The 15808-nt window shown below is 55.5% G+C and overlaps 8 protein-coding genes across 8 annotated transcripts; 5 read left to right on the top strand and 3 right to left on the bottom strand.

Moving 5' to 3' along the window:
• Window positions 1-156: 156 nt before the first annotated feature.
• LTR77_001364 (uncharacterized protein) lies at window positions 157-1236 on the top strand (the record flags this gene model as incomplete). The annotated part of the gene is made up of 1 exon (XM_064798626.1): window positions 157-1236. The coding sequence occupies one exon, from the start codon at window positions 157-159 to the stop codon at window positions 1234-1236; it is 1080 nt and encodes a 359-aa protein (XP_064662953.1).
• A 926-nt stretch (window positions 1237-2162) lies between these two features.
• AHA1 (Co-chaperone) lies at window positions 2163-3255 on the bottom strand (the record flags this gene model as incomplete). The annotated part of the gene is made up of 2 exons (XM_064798625.1): window positions 2163-2840; window positions 2902-3255. 2 exons carry the CDS (start codon window positions 3253-3255, stop codon window positions 2163-2165), a joined length of 1032 nt encoding a protein of 343 aa, XP_064662952.1.
• Window positions 3256-4222: 967 nt separating this feature from the next.
• Window positions 4223-5593, top strand: LTR77_001362 (uncharacterized protein; the record flags this gene model as incomplete). The annotated part of the gene is made up of 4 exons (XM_064798624.1): window positions 4223-4877; window positions 4928-5117; window positions 5168-5408; window positions 5465-5593. The coding sequence occupies 4 exons, from the start codon at window positions 4223-4225 to the stop codon at window positions 5591-5593; spliced, it is 1215 nt and encodes a 404-aa protein (XP_064662951.1).
• Window positions 5594-6194: 601 nt separating this feature from the next.
• YME1_2 (i-AAA protease yme1) lies at window positions 6195-7629 on the top strand (the record flags this gene model as incomplete). Its single annotated transcript, XM_064798623.1, has 2 exons — window positions 6195-6414; window positions 6467-7629. The coding sequence occupies 2 exons, from the start codon at window positions 6195-6197 to the stop codon at window positions 7627-7629; spliced, it is 1383 nt and encodes a 460-aa protein (XP_064662950.1).
• An 869-nt stretch (window positions 7630-8498) lies between these two features.
• LTR77_001360 (uncharacterized protein) lies at window positions 8499-9308 on the top strand (the record flags this gene model as incomplete). The annotated part of the gene is made up of 1 exon (XM_064798622.1): window positions 8499-9308. One exon carries the CDS (start codon window positions 8499-8501, stop codon window positions 9306-9308), a length of 810 nt encoding a protein of 269 aa, XP_064662949.1.
• Window positions 9309-9425: 117 nt separating this feature from the next.
• On the bottom strand, window positions 9426-10756 carry POT1 (3-ketoacyl-CoA thiolase with broad chain length specificity; the record flags this gene model as incomplete). Its single annotated transcript, XM_064798621.1, has 2 exons — window positions 9426-10511; window positions 10574-10756. The coding sequence occupies 2 exons, from the start codon at window positions 10754-10756 to the stop codon at window positions 9426-9428; spliced, it is 1269 nt and encodes a 422-aa protein (XP_064662948.1).
• A 1734-nt stretch (window positions 10757-12490) lies between these two features.
• LTR77_001358 (uncharacterized protein) lies at window positions 12491-13072 on the top strand (the record flags this gene model as incomplete). Its single annotated transcript, XM_064798620.1, has 1 exon — window positions 12491-13072. The coding sequence occupies one exon, from the start codon at window positions 12491-12493 to the stop codon at window positions 13070-13072; it is 582 nt and encodes a 193-aa protein (XP_064662947.1).
• A 406-nt stretch (window positions 13073-13478) lies between these two features.
• On the bottom strand, window positions 13479-15002 carry LTR77_001357 (uncharacterized protein; the record flags this gene model as incomplete). The annotated part of the gene is made up of 4 exons (XM_064798619.1): window positions 13479-13886; window positions 13943-14398; window positions 14454-14764; window positions 14825-15002. 4 exons carry the CDS (start codon window positions 15000-15002, stop codon window positions 13479-13481), a joined length of 1353 nt encoding a protein of 450 aa, XP_064662946.1.
• Between the last annotated feature and the right edge of the window lie 806 nt (window positions 15003-15808).

Here is a 15808-nt window from a genome sequence, read left to right as displayed (position 1 = left end):
CGTCGTGAGAGTCCCGAGTTGTCGTCCGCAGCCGTCTTTCAAATCGCAAGGCAACACAGCGGGACCCTTTCCGCTTCGAAACTGATAAGATTGATAAGAGAAACCCAGAGCCTCAAAACCACTCCGATGGCGCCCGCCGCCATACGCTCAGCCAAGATGACCACTCTCCTCCGCCGAGTAACGGACAAGTTCACCCCCAACGCCTCCTCCACCGATCTGACCGCCCTCAAACCCCGCCCAGATGGCTTCTCCACCGCCAAAGGCGCCGATGCCCTCTTCCTACGGACCAAACCCGAAGTAGACGGCGAAGAATGCCTCCACGACTGCGAGACCTGCACGATACACCTTCCCCGCGGTTTCAAAATCGACGAGGACGATGCGCTGTTCGGGCAGATCAAGGGGTTTAGTCGGCATCTGATCGTCGCGACGGGGAAGACGGATTGGGTGAGGGATGTGGCGGACGAGAAGGGGAGTGTGATGGAGGCCGTGGAGGGGAATGACAAAGAGGTGCAGGGCGGGAGGTTGATGTTGAGCGCGAGCAATATGGACTTGCCTGATCACGACGACTTGCATCCGTATGGGAAGGATAGGCCGACGACTGTGCTACTCATGCCAGCGTTTCAGTTTATTGACAATGTTACCCCTACCAAGGTGCCGGAGCTGATACGGGGGATTGTTAACAAGACGCCTACGAACACTACGCCGTTTCCTCACGAGACCTCGCCTTCAGATGCTCCGCTCAGCTCTTCGGACCTCCCTGCAGAACTCTCCCTCCGACCTTGTCACCACAAATACGTCATCCTCATGTGCTCACAGGCTACCCGCGACGCACGCTGTGGCCAATCCGCTCCTTTGCTCCGGCGCGAACTGGAACGGCATCTACGTCCCTTAGGCTTGTACCGAGACAGCGACGACACGCGACCAGGTGGCGTGGGGATCTACTTCATCTCGCATGTCGGGGGCCACAAGTACAGTGCTAATATGATGGTGTACCGGAGAGGAGAGCCCGGGAGGACAGGGACGGAGTTGATGCAGGGCGAGAATGGAACGGCGGTGGGTGGCGAGCAGAAGGCGGCGGGCGAGGCGGAGGCGGCGCAGTGTATATGGCTTGCACGGGTGAGGCCGGAGGATTGTGAGAATATCGTACGGTTTACGGTTCTGCAAGGGAAGGTCGTAAAGCCTGAAAGGCAGCTGAGGGGTGGGTTCGACAGGGAGAAGGGGGTGGTGAGTTGGTAGCCTCTGTTCCTCCCCAAAACTGCATGCACATAGAACCAATAAAGACAACCACAGCTACACCCCCTCCATCTCCAACTCCAACGGCACCGGCGGCCACACCGCCGTCGAAAGCAACAACCACGCCGTATCGCTATCACTCCACTCCCGAAACCCCATCTTCTTCCTACCGCCACCCACCTTGTCAGCGAATCCCCCACCACCCTCCCTTTGACCACCTCACATACCAATGCGCCGCAACCCTTTCCCCAGCCTCCACAACCGACACCTCTCCCTTCAACTTCCCAATAACCCCGGGCTCCAACATAACCACTGCCTCCCGTCCCCTCAACCCCAACCACTCGACCACCCGCTTAACCATCTCCTACCCCAGCCCCTTACCCCTCCACTCCAGCTCAAGAATAACGCTCTCAACAAACAACACCCTCTCCGCTCGATCCAGTAACCCTTGAGCCGCGGGCAAGAAATTCTCGTTCGCCAGGTAGTTTTCGACTTTGTAGAGTTTGGCGGCGGGAGCGCGGGTGGTGTCGTAGGCGAGACAGGCGTCTTTGAAGGCGGAGCTTTGGGGGAGGGAGGGGGGGAGGGAGATGAGTTGGGCTTTTAGGTGGCCGATGTTGGGGTGAGTGGGGGTGTGGAGGGAGGCGGTGATGCAGGTGATGTTTTCGTGGGAGGGGGCAGTGGTGCAGGGTTGGCCGGTGGTGGTGAGGTAGTGGTGGATTGATAGGTCCATTGTGTGAGCTTCGTGAGGCTGAAGTTGTGGGAGACTGACAGAATGAGACGAGGAGATGAAGTGCAGTTGAAAATTGATTGATTGTGTTGTGAAAGACTGGCATTGAGCCTTTGATCTTACTGATAGCTTGAACGCTCGCTCATAACACAACATCTATCCACAGCTCTCATCACTTTCATCTCACATCTTACTCATCACTTCATAGAATCGTGCCAAACCCAAACGTCGTCTTGATCGACCGCACATAGTACTCCGACCAATTCCTCTTCGTCGGCTCCTCCTGACCGATCGGGACCCCTTCCCACTCCACCTTCATCAGCGTCACAGCATCGACATCGTTCTGATCGAACTTGATCTTCAGCGTCGAGAAGTGCCCGGCCGACCACTGCGCTAATCGCCACTTCTGCTCAATGTACTTCGGCCGGTCGAGCTTCACGTACGAGCCGGATACATTCCCGCCAAAGATCTCGAACTTGCCACCTTCCTTTGCGCCTTCGAAGACTTTCGGAGGAGCGCGAGTGAAGGCTGCGATGCGTTGCGGGTCGGTGAAGGTCTCGAAGAGCTGTTCGGCGGTGGTGCGGAATTCTTGGAGATCGGAGAGGGTGGTGACGTTGATGTTGGATTTTGATGTTGCGGTGGCGGAGTTGGATGTTGGGTCGTCTTTTTGCTTCGCTACCGAGGAGCTTTGCAGGACTCTCGGTGTGCTATAGCCAGGTGGGTTGGAATCCGGCGCATGTTGGATGTCCTTCCCATGCTCCGTGATAAGGGTCCGGGCGAGCTTTTGCAGGCGTTTCCGGATCTGCGGCGTGATTTCTTTCCGCACGAGCTCCTTGACTGGCTCCTTTGAAAGATCTGAAGAGTAGACGTCTACCTCAAACTGTGCGACTGTTGTTAGTGCGGCCGAAAGAGGAGGATCACAAGGGCAGAATGAGACATACAACATACTCGTCTTCCTCCGTATCGTGCGCGACCTCAGGGATCGTGATCGTCCCGCTGACGTCTTTCGTGTCGCCTTCTTGACTCGCCTCCTCGTCTTCGCTCTTCTCTCCCTTGGCAGGTACCTTCCCGGTGTATTCGAGCTGTAACCGGACGTCGAAGATTGTGATCACCTTGCCCTTCCGCTGCGACACATCGACATCTCCGTCCATGCTCATGACCTTGCTCACTTCTGCTTCCGTGCCATCGTCTCGTGACGCCTTCAACCCCACAAGCTCTTTGGACAACCAGTCTTGCGTCCACGGTCTGACGTCCTTATTCACCCAATGCCAGTTGTTGGGATTGTGAAGAGCCATTGCGGTAGGTTGTGACCAAGCCGAAGGGAGGCTGCTGAGAAGTCTAGCCTAGGGAGTATTCAATGTCAGCCTGTTGCCTATGATTGTGAATGCGTTGCAGTATCGCAGATAGGGTAGTCAATCAGGACAAGAGAGTATATATCTCGAGCATTCGCTAATCCGCATCAAAAAGAGTACAAGTCTTTCTCGGACTGGTGCCAGCTTGTAGGCTCATCACGACAGGTGATTGGATAGGTAATATGTTCGCCTTACCTGGAATGAGGTCCCGCGTAATGTGTGTGGATTACTGTGGTGGAGGAGAGGGATTTTTGCAGTCGAGTTGTTTGAAGAAGAATCGAAACGTCCAGAAGCCTTTCTTGCCGAAGTGCTCACAGCCTCGCTCCGTTCCTGAGGCTCTGCGGATGTATCCGTGGCCAATGAGGAATGAGAGTCTCGAACAGAAGGCGGTCTCGCTGAGCTCGCTGAGCCGCTCTACACTTCCTACATCGCAAACGATTGCACCTGAAGAGAGCATCCTAGAGCGTTGCGACAATCAAAGTGATTTTCTCCCCCATGATGAGCGGAGCCATGTCAGCGCTTGAAGGAGACGTCCGAGCCTCTTGAGACAGCACAAAGATGATGGGCCACCAGCACCCCTCGGCGCTTCCCCCTGCCTTGCTCACTCCAGCATGACTGGTACATCTCAGTTAAAACATCACCAGCTCATGCCTCGGCCTCGAAACCGCGAGGTATCACTCTAGCAACTACACTAACATCACGCCAACTCGATGGAACTGTGGAGCTGTAAGCTCCCCTCTTGTCTGGCCAAACTTTCAATCTCAGTCCGCAAATGCGGAGGTGGCCTTGCAGAAGAACAACTCGGCTATCAGGGAGTACATGTAGGTACTGTATTCCTAGCAACTTCTTCTGCCTTTTTCGTCTTCAATCCGATGCCCAGTGCTGGAAAGCACATTACCTCCACGAAAACATGCCATACGATCAAATTCCCTCCAAGGCCTCCCTGAAGGTCGAACCGTTCAATGCCCATGTTTCAGATCTCCAACTCGAAGGCCTCAAGTTCCTACTGCAAGTCTCGCCAATAGGCCCAGAAACGTACGAGAACAAGGTCGCGGACGTGAATAGTTACACCTCGTTCGGCATTACGCGGTCATGGCTCGAGGAAGCCAAACAGCACTGGCTTGAGAAGTACGACTGGCGCAAGACCGAAGATCGATTCAACACCTACAACAACTACACCGCCGAGATCGACGACGACAACTTCAAGTACAACATCCACTTCATCGGTCTCTTCTCGAAGAAAGCGGATGCCGTTCCACTGCTTCTGAACCACGGCTGGCCTGGTAGCTTCGTTGAGTTCCTGGACGTGCTCGATACGTTCAAATCGAAGTATGATGAGAACAGCTTGCCTTACCACGTCATCGTTCCCAGTCTGCCGGGCCATGCGTACTCCAACGGACCTCCGCTCGACAAAGACCACACCATTCAGGACACTGCGAGGGTTCTCGACAAGCTGATGGTCGGGTTGGGCTTTGGAGGAGGGTACGTGACGCAGGGAGGAGACACTGGGAGCTTCATTAGCAGAGTATTGGGTGCTACTAGCGACTCTGTGAAGGCTGTGCATAGTAAGTCTGTCGCTTCCTCTGTGAAGACACAATATGACTAATTGTGGCAGTCAACTTCGCCGTCGGCATTGGCCCTGAGAGCGGCGATGAAGTGGCAAACATGAGCGCTTCAGACCAGAAGCACATGGGAAGGATGAAGGACTTTCTGGACCAGGGAAGTGCTTACGCTCGCATGCACGGCACTCGTCCCAGCACGATCGGGCTGGTGTTATCGTCGAGCCCACTCGCCCTGTTGGCATGGTATGTCAACCATTGGACGTGAGCATCGTCCATAGCTGACAGACAATCAGGATCGGCGAGAAATTCGAACAGTGGACCGACAAGAACCCACCACTCGAGAAGATCCTAGACGACGTAACGCTCTACTGGTTCACGAAGTCCCTCCCGCGATGCATCTACAGCTACCGCCAATTCTTCGGGCAAGAACCGCAGTTCTTCCACAACGACCCGAAGTACTACATCAAGAAGCCGTTGGGGTATAGTTTGTTTCCGGAGGAGCTGGCGCCGGTGCCTGTGTCATTGGTCAAGAAAGTACGTCTCTATCTGTCTACGAGGTATTGGAGTATACTTGCTGATTTGTATTGCAGAGCGGTAACTTGGTCTGGCACCGTGAACACCAAAGTGGAGGACACTTTGCGGCCATGGAGAAACCAAAGGAGTTCGTGCAGGATATTGAGGATTTTATTACTACGGCTTGGACAAAGTCGAAGATGTGATCTGTTTTCCTTCATCTCATGCGGTCGGCAGATTGTCTAGATGTATATAATCCACTCAAAGAATCTCGTTCTCCTGGCGCATCTTCAAGTGAACATCGCCCAATCATCCCTTGAGACTGTTCTGCACGTGAAACAACCACAGCCGCTCGGAGTCGGCCCGCTCGCGGCCGAACGGTTTCACTCCTGCACCGCCGCGTCAGATCTTCTTCATCTCGCACCTCACGACTCCGAGATGCAGCAGCAGCAACCGCGCTGATCGCCCCTGCTGTGTGTAGACTTTCTCCTTTCAGCATGCGTAAGCTTCTCTTCTTCACATGCGACACGACCTAACTTCGACGGTGAGGTGATGTTTGCCTGCTTCTTCTGATTCTCTCCATTCACTGCCTTGCCTTCTGGAAAGGCCTATTGTTGCGCGCCATTCGTCACTCCTTCTATTGTCTACATACTCCCGCGCGACGAAGTGTCTGCGACCTCCTGAAAGAGGCGCGAGGTTTGTGCGACTTTTTCCTTTGCGAGAACTACTTACGCCGCTGGACGCACGACTTTGACGACTTTGGCGGACGCTCCCCTGACTTTACGACTTTACGACGACACCGCCAACATGAAGACGGCTAGCACGATTCTGGCCGTGCTCGCGACGGCCGGGCAGCTCGCCACTGCGATACCACTCGATACCCAGGATGTGGACTCTATCAAAAGTGCTTCCGGCACTCTGGCATATGGCTTGATGTCATTCTACCAGAACAACAAGACCTCAACTCCACTCACAGAAATCGGCACGCTGGAGGAACCGCTGTATTGGTGGGAAGCTGGCGCTATGTGTAAGTGAATGTTGATACCCATCATGCTTTGAATTGTTCTGACATGTTAAAGGGGGAGGAATGGTCGACTACTGGGCGTACACTGGAGACACGAGCTATGTCGACACCACGCAGCAGGGCTTGCTTGCTCAGATTGGCCCGCACAACAACTACATGCCACCAGCCTACTTCGCCAGTCTCGGGAATGATGACCAAGCCTTCTGGATACTCGCAGCGCTTTCAGCAGCTGAGTACCAGTTCCCTCTTCCGGGCGGAAATACTTCTACCACATGGCTCGACCTGGCAGAAGCCGGCTTCAATACTATGGTCCCGCGCTGGAACATGTCTGCTTGCAACGGTGGTTTAAGCTGGCAAATCTTCCCGGAGAACCCCAACGGCATGAGCTACAAGAACTCCATCTCCAATGGCGGCATGTTCCAGATCGCTGCACGCCTAGCGCACTACACCGGCAACCAAACCTATCTCGACTGGGCTGACAAGATCTGGGGCTGGATGGAGGGCGTCAAGCTCATCGACGACGATTACAACGTCTGGGATGGCACAGGCTCCGAGAAGAACTGCTCCGAAGTCAACCAGCAGGCCTGGTCGTACAATCCATCTATGATGCTTTACGGCTCTGCTATCCTCTTCAACCAAACCACTTCCGCGATCTGGCGAGATCGAACAACTGGCCTACTTGAGGCGTGCGCCAACGCATTCTTCTCGCCCTTCCCGAACGCCACGGACATTGCTTTCGAACGCACGTGCGAGAAGAGAGGGACCTGCAACAACGACCAGTACTCGTTCAAAGCCTACCTCTCGCGCTGGCTGGCTAAGTCTGCGGTTATGGCGCCTTTCATCCAGGACTCGGTGTTCCAGCTGGTGAACTCGTCAGCTACCGCCGCTGTACAGACGTGCACCGGTGGCGAGAGTGGAGAGCTTTGCGGGCAAAAGTGGTATATCGGAGGGTTTGATGGGAGTTCTGGTGTTGGCCAGCAGCTTAGTGTGTTGGAGACAGTGCAGGCTTTGTTGCTGCTCCAGGATGATGTGCAGCCTGCGGAGCCAGTTGTTGCGAGCAAGCCTCAGCGTGGTGGTGCGGGCAGGGCGGTGGATGGCGGCGACGCAGAAGCGACCAAGGTCAGACAAGCACCTGCATCGCCGTCTACGACGCAAGCGCCGCAGGAGGTTGTGACGGTGGTGAAGACGAAGACGGTTGTCACTACTGCTGAGTGCTAGAAGTGCTGGCTACCATGAAGGCGTTATGGGAGGCTCGACGGTCTGATCGGCCTTGTGGTGATGATGCATAGCGAATCGGCGTTTCATAGAGGGCAGCGATAGGACGCTGGTAGAGTACTTAGGGCATTGCTGGAGCTGTAGTTACCGTCCTCGAGCATTCGCGCCTCCGGCGCTGTTGTGATCTTTACCTCCAGCCCCCTTCTCTAGCGAACGTCTAAAGAGGCTATCGGTCTCATGACCGTCTCCTCCCTCCGCTTCCCTATCCCAGCACGTTGGCTGAGAGGCGCAAACGCCTTTACGAACCCTCCCGTCAGAGCCCAGGCAGGGTACCCGGGCTCGTCAGCATCTCGCAACTTTCTCCCATGCTGCGGCTAGCACACACTAAACTCTCCCATTGGCGGATCCAAGCTCATACGCACCCCTGCTCGCCATGTGCCCGGCGTGTCAGTGCATGTTCACAAACCACATCCCGCCGGTATCGCGCATCCGCCGGACAAAATCTTGGCCGGGGACGCGCGAAAAGGTTTCGTTCTGGACCCAGTGTGACCTTGCGATTCAACATCGTCGGCTAGACCTTTAGTCGTGCGGCGCGGGGCAGGCGGGCGTTCAACGACGTTCCTTCGCGCGTGAGATGGGGAAAGGATTCAGTGTGGAAGGGGATGGTGGTGAAGCAAGGTAGGTTTGGGATACCTTAAGAGAGTCAAGGTAGGTGCCATTTCGTGTGTCATACTCCTTCGGTTTCGTCTTCACCCTCGTTCCATCGCTGGGGACGGACGACTCCTTCTCTCCACCTGGTGGGCCAATACTACGTGCAATCCACCAGGACGTCCTACTTCCCTCCTTGGAGAAAATGCCCACGGTAAACGCCCATGGCTCTCCTGGAAATCGCCTGTTTCACACCGGAAAGCGCAATAAGGGCATATGATGCGGGAGCAGATCGCATCGAGCTCTGCGATGATCGAGAGGCGGGCGGGACAACACCTTCTATGGAGACGCTACGAGCCGTGAAGGAGCAGGTCACGGTTCCCGTCTATGTGATGATTAGAGCGCGAGGTGGGAACTTCGTCTACACGGAGGCAGAGTTTGGAAGAATGCTGGACGACGTTGACAGGTTCAAAGCAAGCGCAGAGGGCTTTGTGTTCGGAGTACTGGGTGACGGCAATGATGTAGATATCGAGCGGACAACACAACTGGTTGCAAGAGCTTCGCCTCTGCCATGCACCTTCCATCGTGCGTTCGACGAAGCTCAGGATCAGCTGCAAGCGCTCGAGGACGTTATGGGTTGTGGATGCAAAGCCATCCTGACATCAGGAGGAGCGCCAAATGCAGCAGCTGGAGCAGTTTCACTGGCTAAGCTCGTCGAGCAAGCAGAAGGCCGCATCCAGATCATCGTCGGCGGCGGCGTCAGATCAGAAAACGCTGCAGAGCTTGCTGAAGTCACAAAAGCCAAAGCTTATCACTCCTCGGCCATCCTTGAGGGATGCGCTGATGTCGACATGGACGAGGTCCGGCAGCTCAAAGCACTCCTATGCCAACCACAGGTCCATGCGGCGGCGTCTCCGCATCCTGCGCAACAGGCGCGGTATATCGCCAAGATGGGCAGTAGTGCTTCATATATGGCTGCCGTCTCCGCTGGCCCTAACACGCCTAAGGATGAGATGGAGCGGCGACTGAGATGATCTGTATTGGACAAAACAGAGTGCATTTGGAATCAAGAGGGCGTTCAAACTTGCAGCTCTTTTGCGGGCCTTCCAAGCCAAACCAGCTCCATGGCCATGCAAGTTCATTGATCAAATCTATTCAGCCACCCACACAGCAGCCATGCCCATGCCGGTCCCAACGCACATGCTGGTCACACCAACCTGCTTGCCGGTGCGCTTCAACTCATAGAGCAGCGTGCTGATTTGTCTAGCCCCAGTGCATCCAAGCGGGTGTCCAAACGCAATAGCACCGCCCTTGGGATTGACCTTCTCCATCGGCAGGCCTAGCTCGTTGACACACCACAGACACTGCGACGCGAATGCCTCGTTGATCTCAAAGATGTCGACGTCCTCCTTGGACACACCCGCTTTCTGCAGAGCCACGGGGATAGCTTTCCACGGTCCAATACCCATCAGAAGCGGCGGAACGCCAACCACAGATGCAGCCACGTACTTCCCAAGCACTTTCTGCCCAAGACGCTCCGCTGTGCTCCGCTTCATCAGCAGAACAGCCGCTGCCCCGTCCGAGATCTGCGAAGCATTGCCAGCGTGAATCGACCCGTCTTTGGCGAAGGCAGGCTTGATCTTGCTCAGGCTTTCGAACGTAGCCTCCCTCACGCCATCATCTTTCGACACAGTAATCTCCGAAACCTTCTCCGTCTTCGGATCCTCGTACTTGACCTTCAGTGGCGCAATCTCCTCATCAAACAAGCCCTTCTTCTGCGCCTCAGCAGCCTTCTTGTAGCTATCCGCCGCGAACTTGTCTTGATCCTTCCTGCTAATACTCTTGTCCTTCGCCATCTGCTCGCTCAACACACCCATCGGTACTTTGCACTCCGCAGCCTTCTTGTGCTCTTCCAGCAGCTCCGAGAACTCGGTCACAGCTTGCGGGCCATATTGCGTCGACATGCTCTCGACTCCTGCGCCGATGCCGATATCGATCATGCCGCATTTGATGGCGTTGGCGATGTCGACGCAGGCTTGGAGGCCGGAGCTGCATTGGCGATTAAGGGATTTGACTGCTGTGCCTTCTGAGAAGCCGGCTGCGAGGGCTGCTGCTCGGAATTCGGTGGCTCCGCCGCCTGGGGGCAGGACTGAGCCGACGGCAATGTCTTCGACGATGCTGGGATCGATGCCGGAGCGTTGGATTAGGCTGGTGAAGGCGCCGTGGAGGAGGTCGGCCTGTATAGCAAGATATGTGTTAATGCTGTCATCTGTGCCAACAGACAACATTGTGTACTTACTGCGGGTGTGTCCTTGAACTGTCCGCGTCCACCTTTGCAGATAGCCGTCCGTAGAGCGGTGGTGACAACGATGTCATCCGGATGCTTCTGCAATACCGCGTTCGATCCTGTGCTGTTGACGTGTGCAGCTACTTGGGACAGTCTCTCCTCCGCAGCGGCTCTCTTGGGTGTCTGATTAGCCATTGTCGAGATAGTTGGTTAATGCTGGTGTATGTCGATGTGGAGGGTTGGAGACGAAGAGAAGAGGAGAAGTCATTGTCGTTGATGGCATCTCTAGATGACTTGTTGGTCGTCCGCGTGAGCTTGTGGTCGGACCAACCTCACATATGATGCACACCAGCCAAAATGCCGAGGCATCTTCTGAATTCACATGGTAGAGCTTCGCAATCACGTGCTTTGACAAGTGACCTTGTTAAGTGCAGATGAAACATCGCTTGCCGCTGGATCAACGATCAGATTTGATACAGTCAGATCCAGTGCCTTTCTCAACAAGAAAGAGTGGTGGTGAGACGATCACATGCAAGGCACACAAGTGATCCGCCAAGCACGACGGACTGGCGCCCGACCAACCAACAACCCATCTCTTCTGACTGACGATATTGCCAATACTAGCAGCCGAAGATGCACAACAGTGGCTTGATCGGGAACGTTCATGCGCAGGAATGTTCGCCCGCCATCCATACTGCCCATCGTCATGCCGGGCAGGAGGATCAGGAGATTGAAGTTATGTAGGATCCAGCAGGCTCACCGGCCTTCCATGGATACCGCGTATGACAACCGCGTATGGCAACCGCGTATGGCACCCTCGCGTCGGACTCCGGAGTGCTTACTGACCCGCTGAGGATACGAATGCTGGTAGATGAGGTTGGCATGACCGACAACCTACTACATTGCCACGTCTCGGGAGCTAATCTGCCCTGTGCGGCTGACCCGTCGCGAGAACAAACCGAAGAAAGCGAGCGCCTATCTTCCTTTGCAGCCCACTGTCAGGGTGGCCTCATCGGACTCCGGTAAATCCATGGTCCACAGTCCGCCATCATGTCCTCAAACGGGCGATTCTTACGATGTCCAAGAGTCATGTATTACGCCTCATCACCACCACCACGAGGCGGCAGGCTCCCGGGTCCGGAAAACCGACCCTACAACTGCCTCTGTGGAGGAGGGTTCTTAGGTGAAGTCAGAAAAGCGCCCCAAAGGTAGGCTCGCTCGGCACACCTTTCTTGCCCCAGTGGCGGCAATCCTGAATCCTTCCAAGCACGGCCGTACCACGCTTGTTCATCCTTCCAAGATGCACCGGCGCCTCGATGCGATTCGCTCGTACAAATGGAAATTAGGGAGCTACTGTACCAACACGTCGTGTCTCGCCTGAGCAATTGCCCCATGGCTTACGACGAAAGGAGCTCCATCGGGAAGGCGTGCACTCGCAAAACTGGGTCCCACAGTAATACCGTGGCTGGAGAACGAGATCGACGAGATGCCTTGCTTGGTGCTCGCATCCGGAAGCGGCTCCAGAACGGCTGAAACGAACCACGAGGGCCCTATAATCGCCAAACTCGGGCGAGGGCGCTGGATTAAACAGATCTGGTCATTGATACGAATACATTACTGATGGCATGGTCCAAGCGAGCTCTCTGACATGTGCACCCTAGAAGGTACATATACCATGCAGACGGGACGGATCACTGATCCTGTACCACCTCACGAGAGCTCATCCGATGCGGTGATGGTGTGTTGGCACACATGGCACCACACAGGAGCAGGTCCTCGACCCCCGGTACGAGAGACCAACAGCACGGGACCTTGACTTCAGCTTCGATATCTCGCCCGACGTCTGCTGCTCGCTCCCACGTCACGAAACACCACAAATCGAGCCTACCCTATCTGGACACGAGGTTGCATCGACTGTTCCGCGGTACCATGTCTGGCACTCGAAGACAGCTTCCTATGCCAAACGTCACGAGGATTACCAGCTTGACGCAGGCCCATGCCACACTGCAGCACTGCTGGGTCAAGCTGTCTAGCTTCGTACAGGATTATCCGGCGTCGGCCTCTTCCGTGTCATCATCTTCTTCATCCTCGGAGGGTGTCACTATCTTCGCTGAGAGGCAACGATTCCAGTCCTGGCTTGAACAGTGGGAGGTTGCATTCACCGAATTCCTCACAAACGCCATGGCAGCCATGAACAGCGACAACATTACGCAGAGTCGAATTATGAAGGCCAATCACCTGGCATGCACGATCCTGGCGTCCGATAACGACACCACCGCAGAAAGAGACTTCAACGCAATCGTGGAACTTGCGGCAGCGGTGCTTCGATCAAGGACGACTGACTCACCTCCGAAGAGCGATGAGGACGACAAGGCTCCATCTACCACCGCCACGACAACGACTACCACAGCTCTCGATGTCCTGGATCCGTTGATGGTGGTCATATCCCGGTGCAACGTGGACGTTGTGCGAACACGGGCGGCGGAGCTGCTGCGAGCTCGCCACCGATGAGACTGACGACTGGCAGCATTGACTTCTTCCAGACCATCCCCGAATACACTGACGGCCCCATTGTTGGTTGACTGTTGCTGGAACGCAAATGTTTGGAGACTACGAAGCTAGACTCTGTCCATCCATGATGGATTTGGGGCACAGTTCACCCGGACTATGGTGACCTTTGGCCCCCTACCAAGCAGCTGCCTTCAGTTGTCTCCAACACACCACGGCACGTGAGAGATCGAGCCAAGACCTTGGCGATTCGAAGGATCCCGTCTCGAGCTTGCGATCCTCCAACGGCTTGCCCTCGATTCATGCATAACCACTTTATTGCCAGCTTCCTGTGAAGCGCTGGATCAAGAAGGCGAAGCTGGCCCCAGGACCCAAATTAGTCAGGTCAATGAGCAGGATTCCAAATCAATCAACTTGGATCCAACCGACGTTCGCACCATCTCATACCTTGCAGCTCACCGCTTCCCGGCACGGTGAGGTACAGCGCCTCCTGCTTGCTCCGCACCTCTTCCCACAGCGCGTGGAAGCTCTTGTCGCAGAAGTTGTCGTGAAACGCGAGCTGCACTAGGTTCTGTCGCATGGCGTCCCACGATAGGATTTCGAGGTCTGTGACAGCCACCACCAGATGGCCCACGAACCACGCTCGTTCTGGCATTGAGTGTGCGGTGATTCCTCCCACGGACAAGAGCCACAGGAGGAGACGACTCTGTGTGCCTACTGCCCGGATCATGTAGGTGAGGGAAGCTTTGAGGTCGCGGACGAGTGTATGGAGCATCAGGGTTGGGTCTGGGAAATAGCCGGACATTGGAGTGAAGATCTATACGTATGTCAGCAAGCGAGAGAGTCTCCGAACGATGGTGTGGCCCAACCCACATGAAGACAACCAGCCAGTCTACAGCTCTGCGACAACCCAGGAATCGGCGAATCATTGGAGGGGGCCTGGCTAAGCTGCAACATCCTCTCCAGCACAGAGCACAGATAGCTCAGCACCGTCGTGGCCTCGTGCGTGGAACCATAATTCAGCGTCGAGGTATACAATCGCGACAACCGCTGGACCTCGTGCAGGACATTCGCAGTCACCACATCGACGCCGAAGTCACGCAGATTGGCATGGCCACCGTCGTGGGTGAGGAGGGTCGCAGTATCTGGGTTCTGCAGCCAGTCAAGCTCGCGCGTGGCATCGCCGTACGTTAGAGGCAGCAGTGAAGGCTCGTTAACGGACACCATTGCACACCAGAACACGAGATTCGCCGCCATGGGGTTTGTGGTGCGGACATTGTCGAGGCCACCGCGCAGCTCGACGACTCGCTTGAGACCTTCGAGGTGCATCTGCACGGTATCGGATGGTTAGCAACAACCGGCACAGCTACCTTGGTCATCTTACGTCCAAAGCCCGCATATTTCCACGATCATGCTCCATGCTCGCCAGCGTCGCGATCGCAACCATGGTCTGATCGTTCGTCCCAGCAACAGGATCCTGAATACGGGTATTGAGTAGCGTCAAGCACTGGTCCATCAACTGTCGGGTATGAACACTATTATGTTGCTGCAGCTGCAGCTGCACACGATCGAGCCCACTCAGCAACAAAACAACATTGAACAGCACTTCATCACTCCGCACGAACGGCCACCACAGCTCGATCAGCGGTTTCGAAGCGTAGAACGGGAAGGAGCGGTATGCAAAGTTCGCTAAATCTGGCACGAACACATCGTCAGACGGCCATGACAGCAATCACAAGAAACACCACATCTTACAGTGATGCATCAACTCATCCACCGTCGGCGCCGCCTCAGCGCTCAACGGCCTCGCTTCAAACGGATCAACACGACCGGCACTCGGCACCGCGGGCAGCTGCAAGGGCTCGGCTTCTCGACCGACGGGCGAGCTCCTCCTTACGGGCAACGTGGCTCCAGATGGCGAAGTTCTTCGCATGCCAGTGCGGTCGGAGGAGCTCGCGACGGCTCGTTGTGTTGTAGGGGCTGGCTGTGAGGCATTGGGATCGGTCACGGGGTCTTGGTCGTCGAAGTCGCAGGATATGAGGTTGGTGAAGTGGCGGCGGCAGTTGTCGCAGAGGGGACGGTGTTCTGTTGGTTAATCCGATCAACGACGGACCAGAAATGTTGATCCTGCTGCAAAAGACGTACCATCACACTGCACACATATTAGCCATCGATCTACCAAACTCTGTTCTGTACCTCACCTTCACCTTTCTCTGCTTACACGTCCTACAACCAGTCTTACTCTTCGTATGGCTCCGTCTCGCAATCGGTCGATTCACTACAGAAGAACCCGACATCTGCATCTTCTGCTCCACTATGGCAGTGAAAACTTCGCAGACTCGCAGCTTCTCCCACCGCAGCTACAATCAAGGAACCCAGGCTTTAAGACCTTCGGGTTCGTATCCTGCACGCCAAAAGGCCCAACTATACCGTTTCAGTGACGACAGCGCGCTAAGCGATGCATGGCTTTGAGCTTGAGGCAGTAAAGCTCTGCGTGCCGTGCGTGCATGCGCGTGGTTTGGGGATAGCTCGAGTGGCCGGTGGACGGGGTCGAGTAGTCAGAGCTGACTGGGAAGTGGGGCTGGATGTTTTTGTTTTAGGCGGAGGTCGACGGTGGTTGAAGAGGGTGGTTGTTGCGTGTTCCGCGTTGCCGAATGGGGAGGATAAGAGGACGTGGGTGGGAGCTGAAAGATTGAGGAGAGGAAAGGTAGTGTTTGTTTGATTGGAGAATCTTGAGTC

Source organism: Saxophila tyrrhenica (assembly GCF_035928015.1).
Source record: "Saxophila tyrrhenica strain CCFEE 5935 chromosome Unknown scaffold_2, whole genome shotgun sequence".
Classification (NCBI taxonomy): domain Eukaryota; kingdom Fungi; phylum Ascomycota; class Dothideomycetes; order Mycosphaerellales; family Extremaceae; genus Saxophila; species Saxophila tyrrhenica.
Note: the sequence above shows the minus strand (reverse complement) of the source record. Positions and strands in the feature narration are given on the sequence as shown.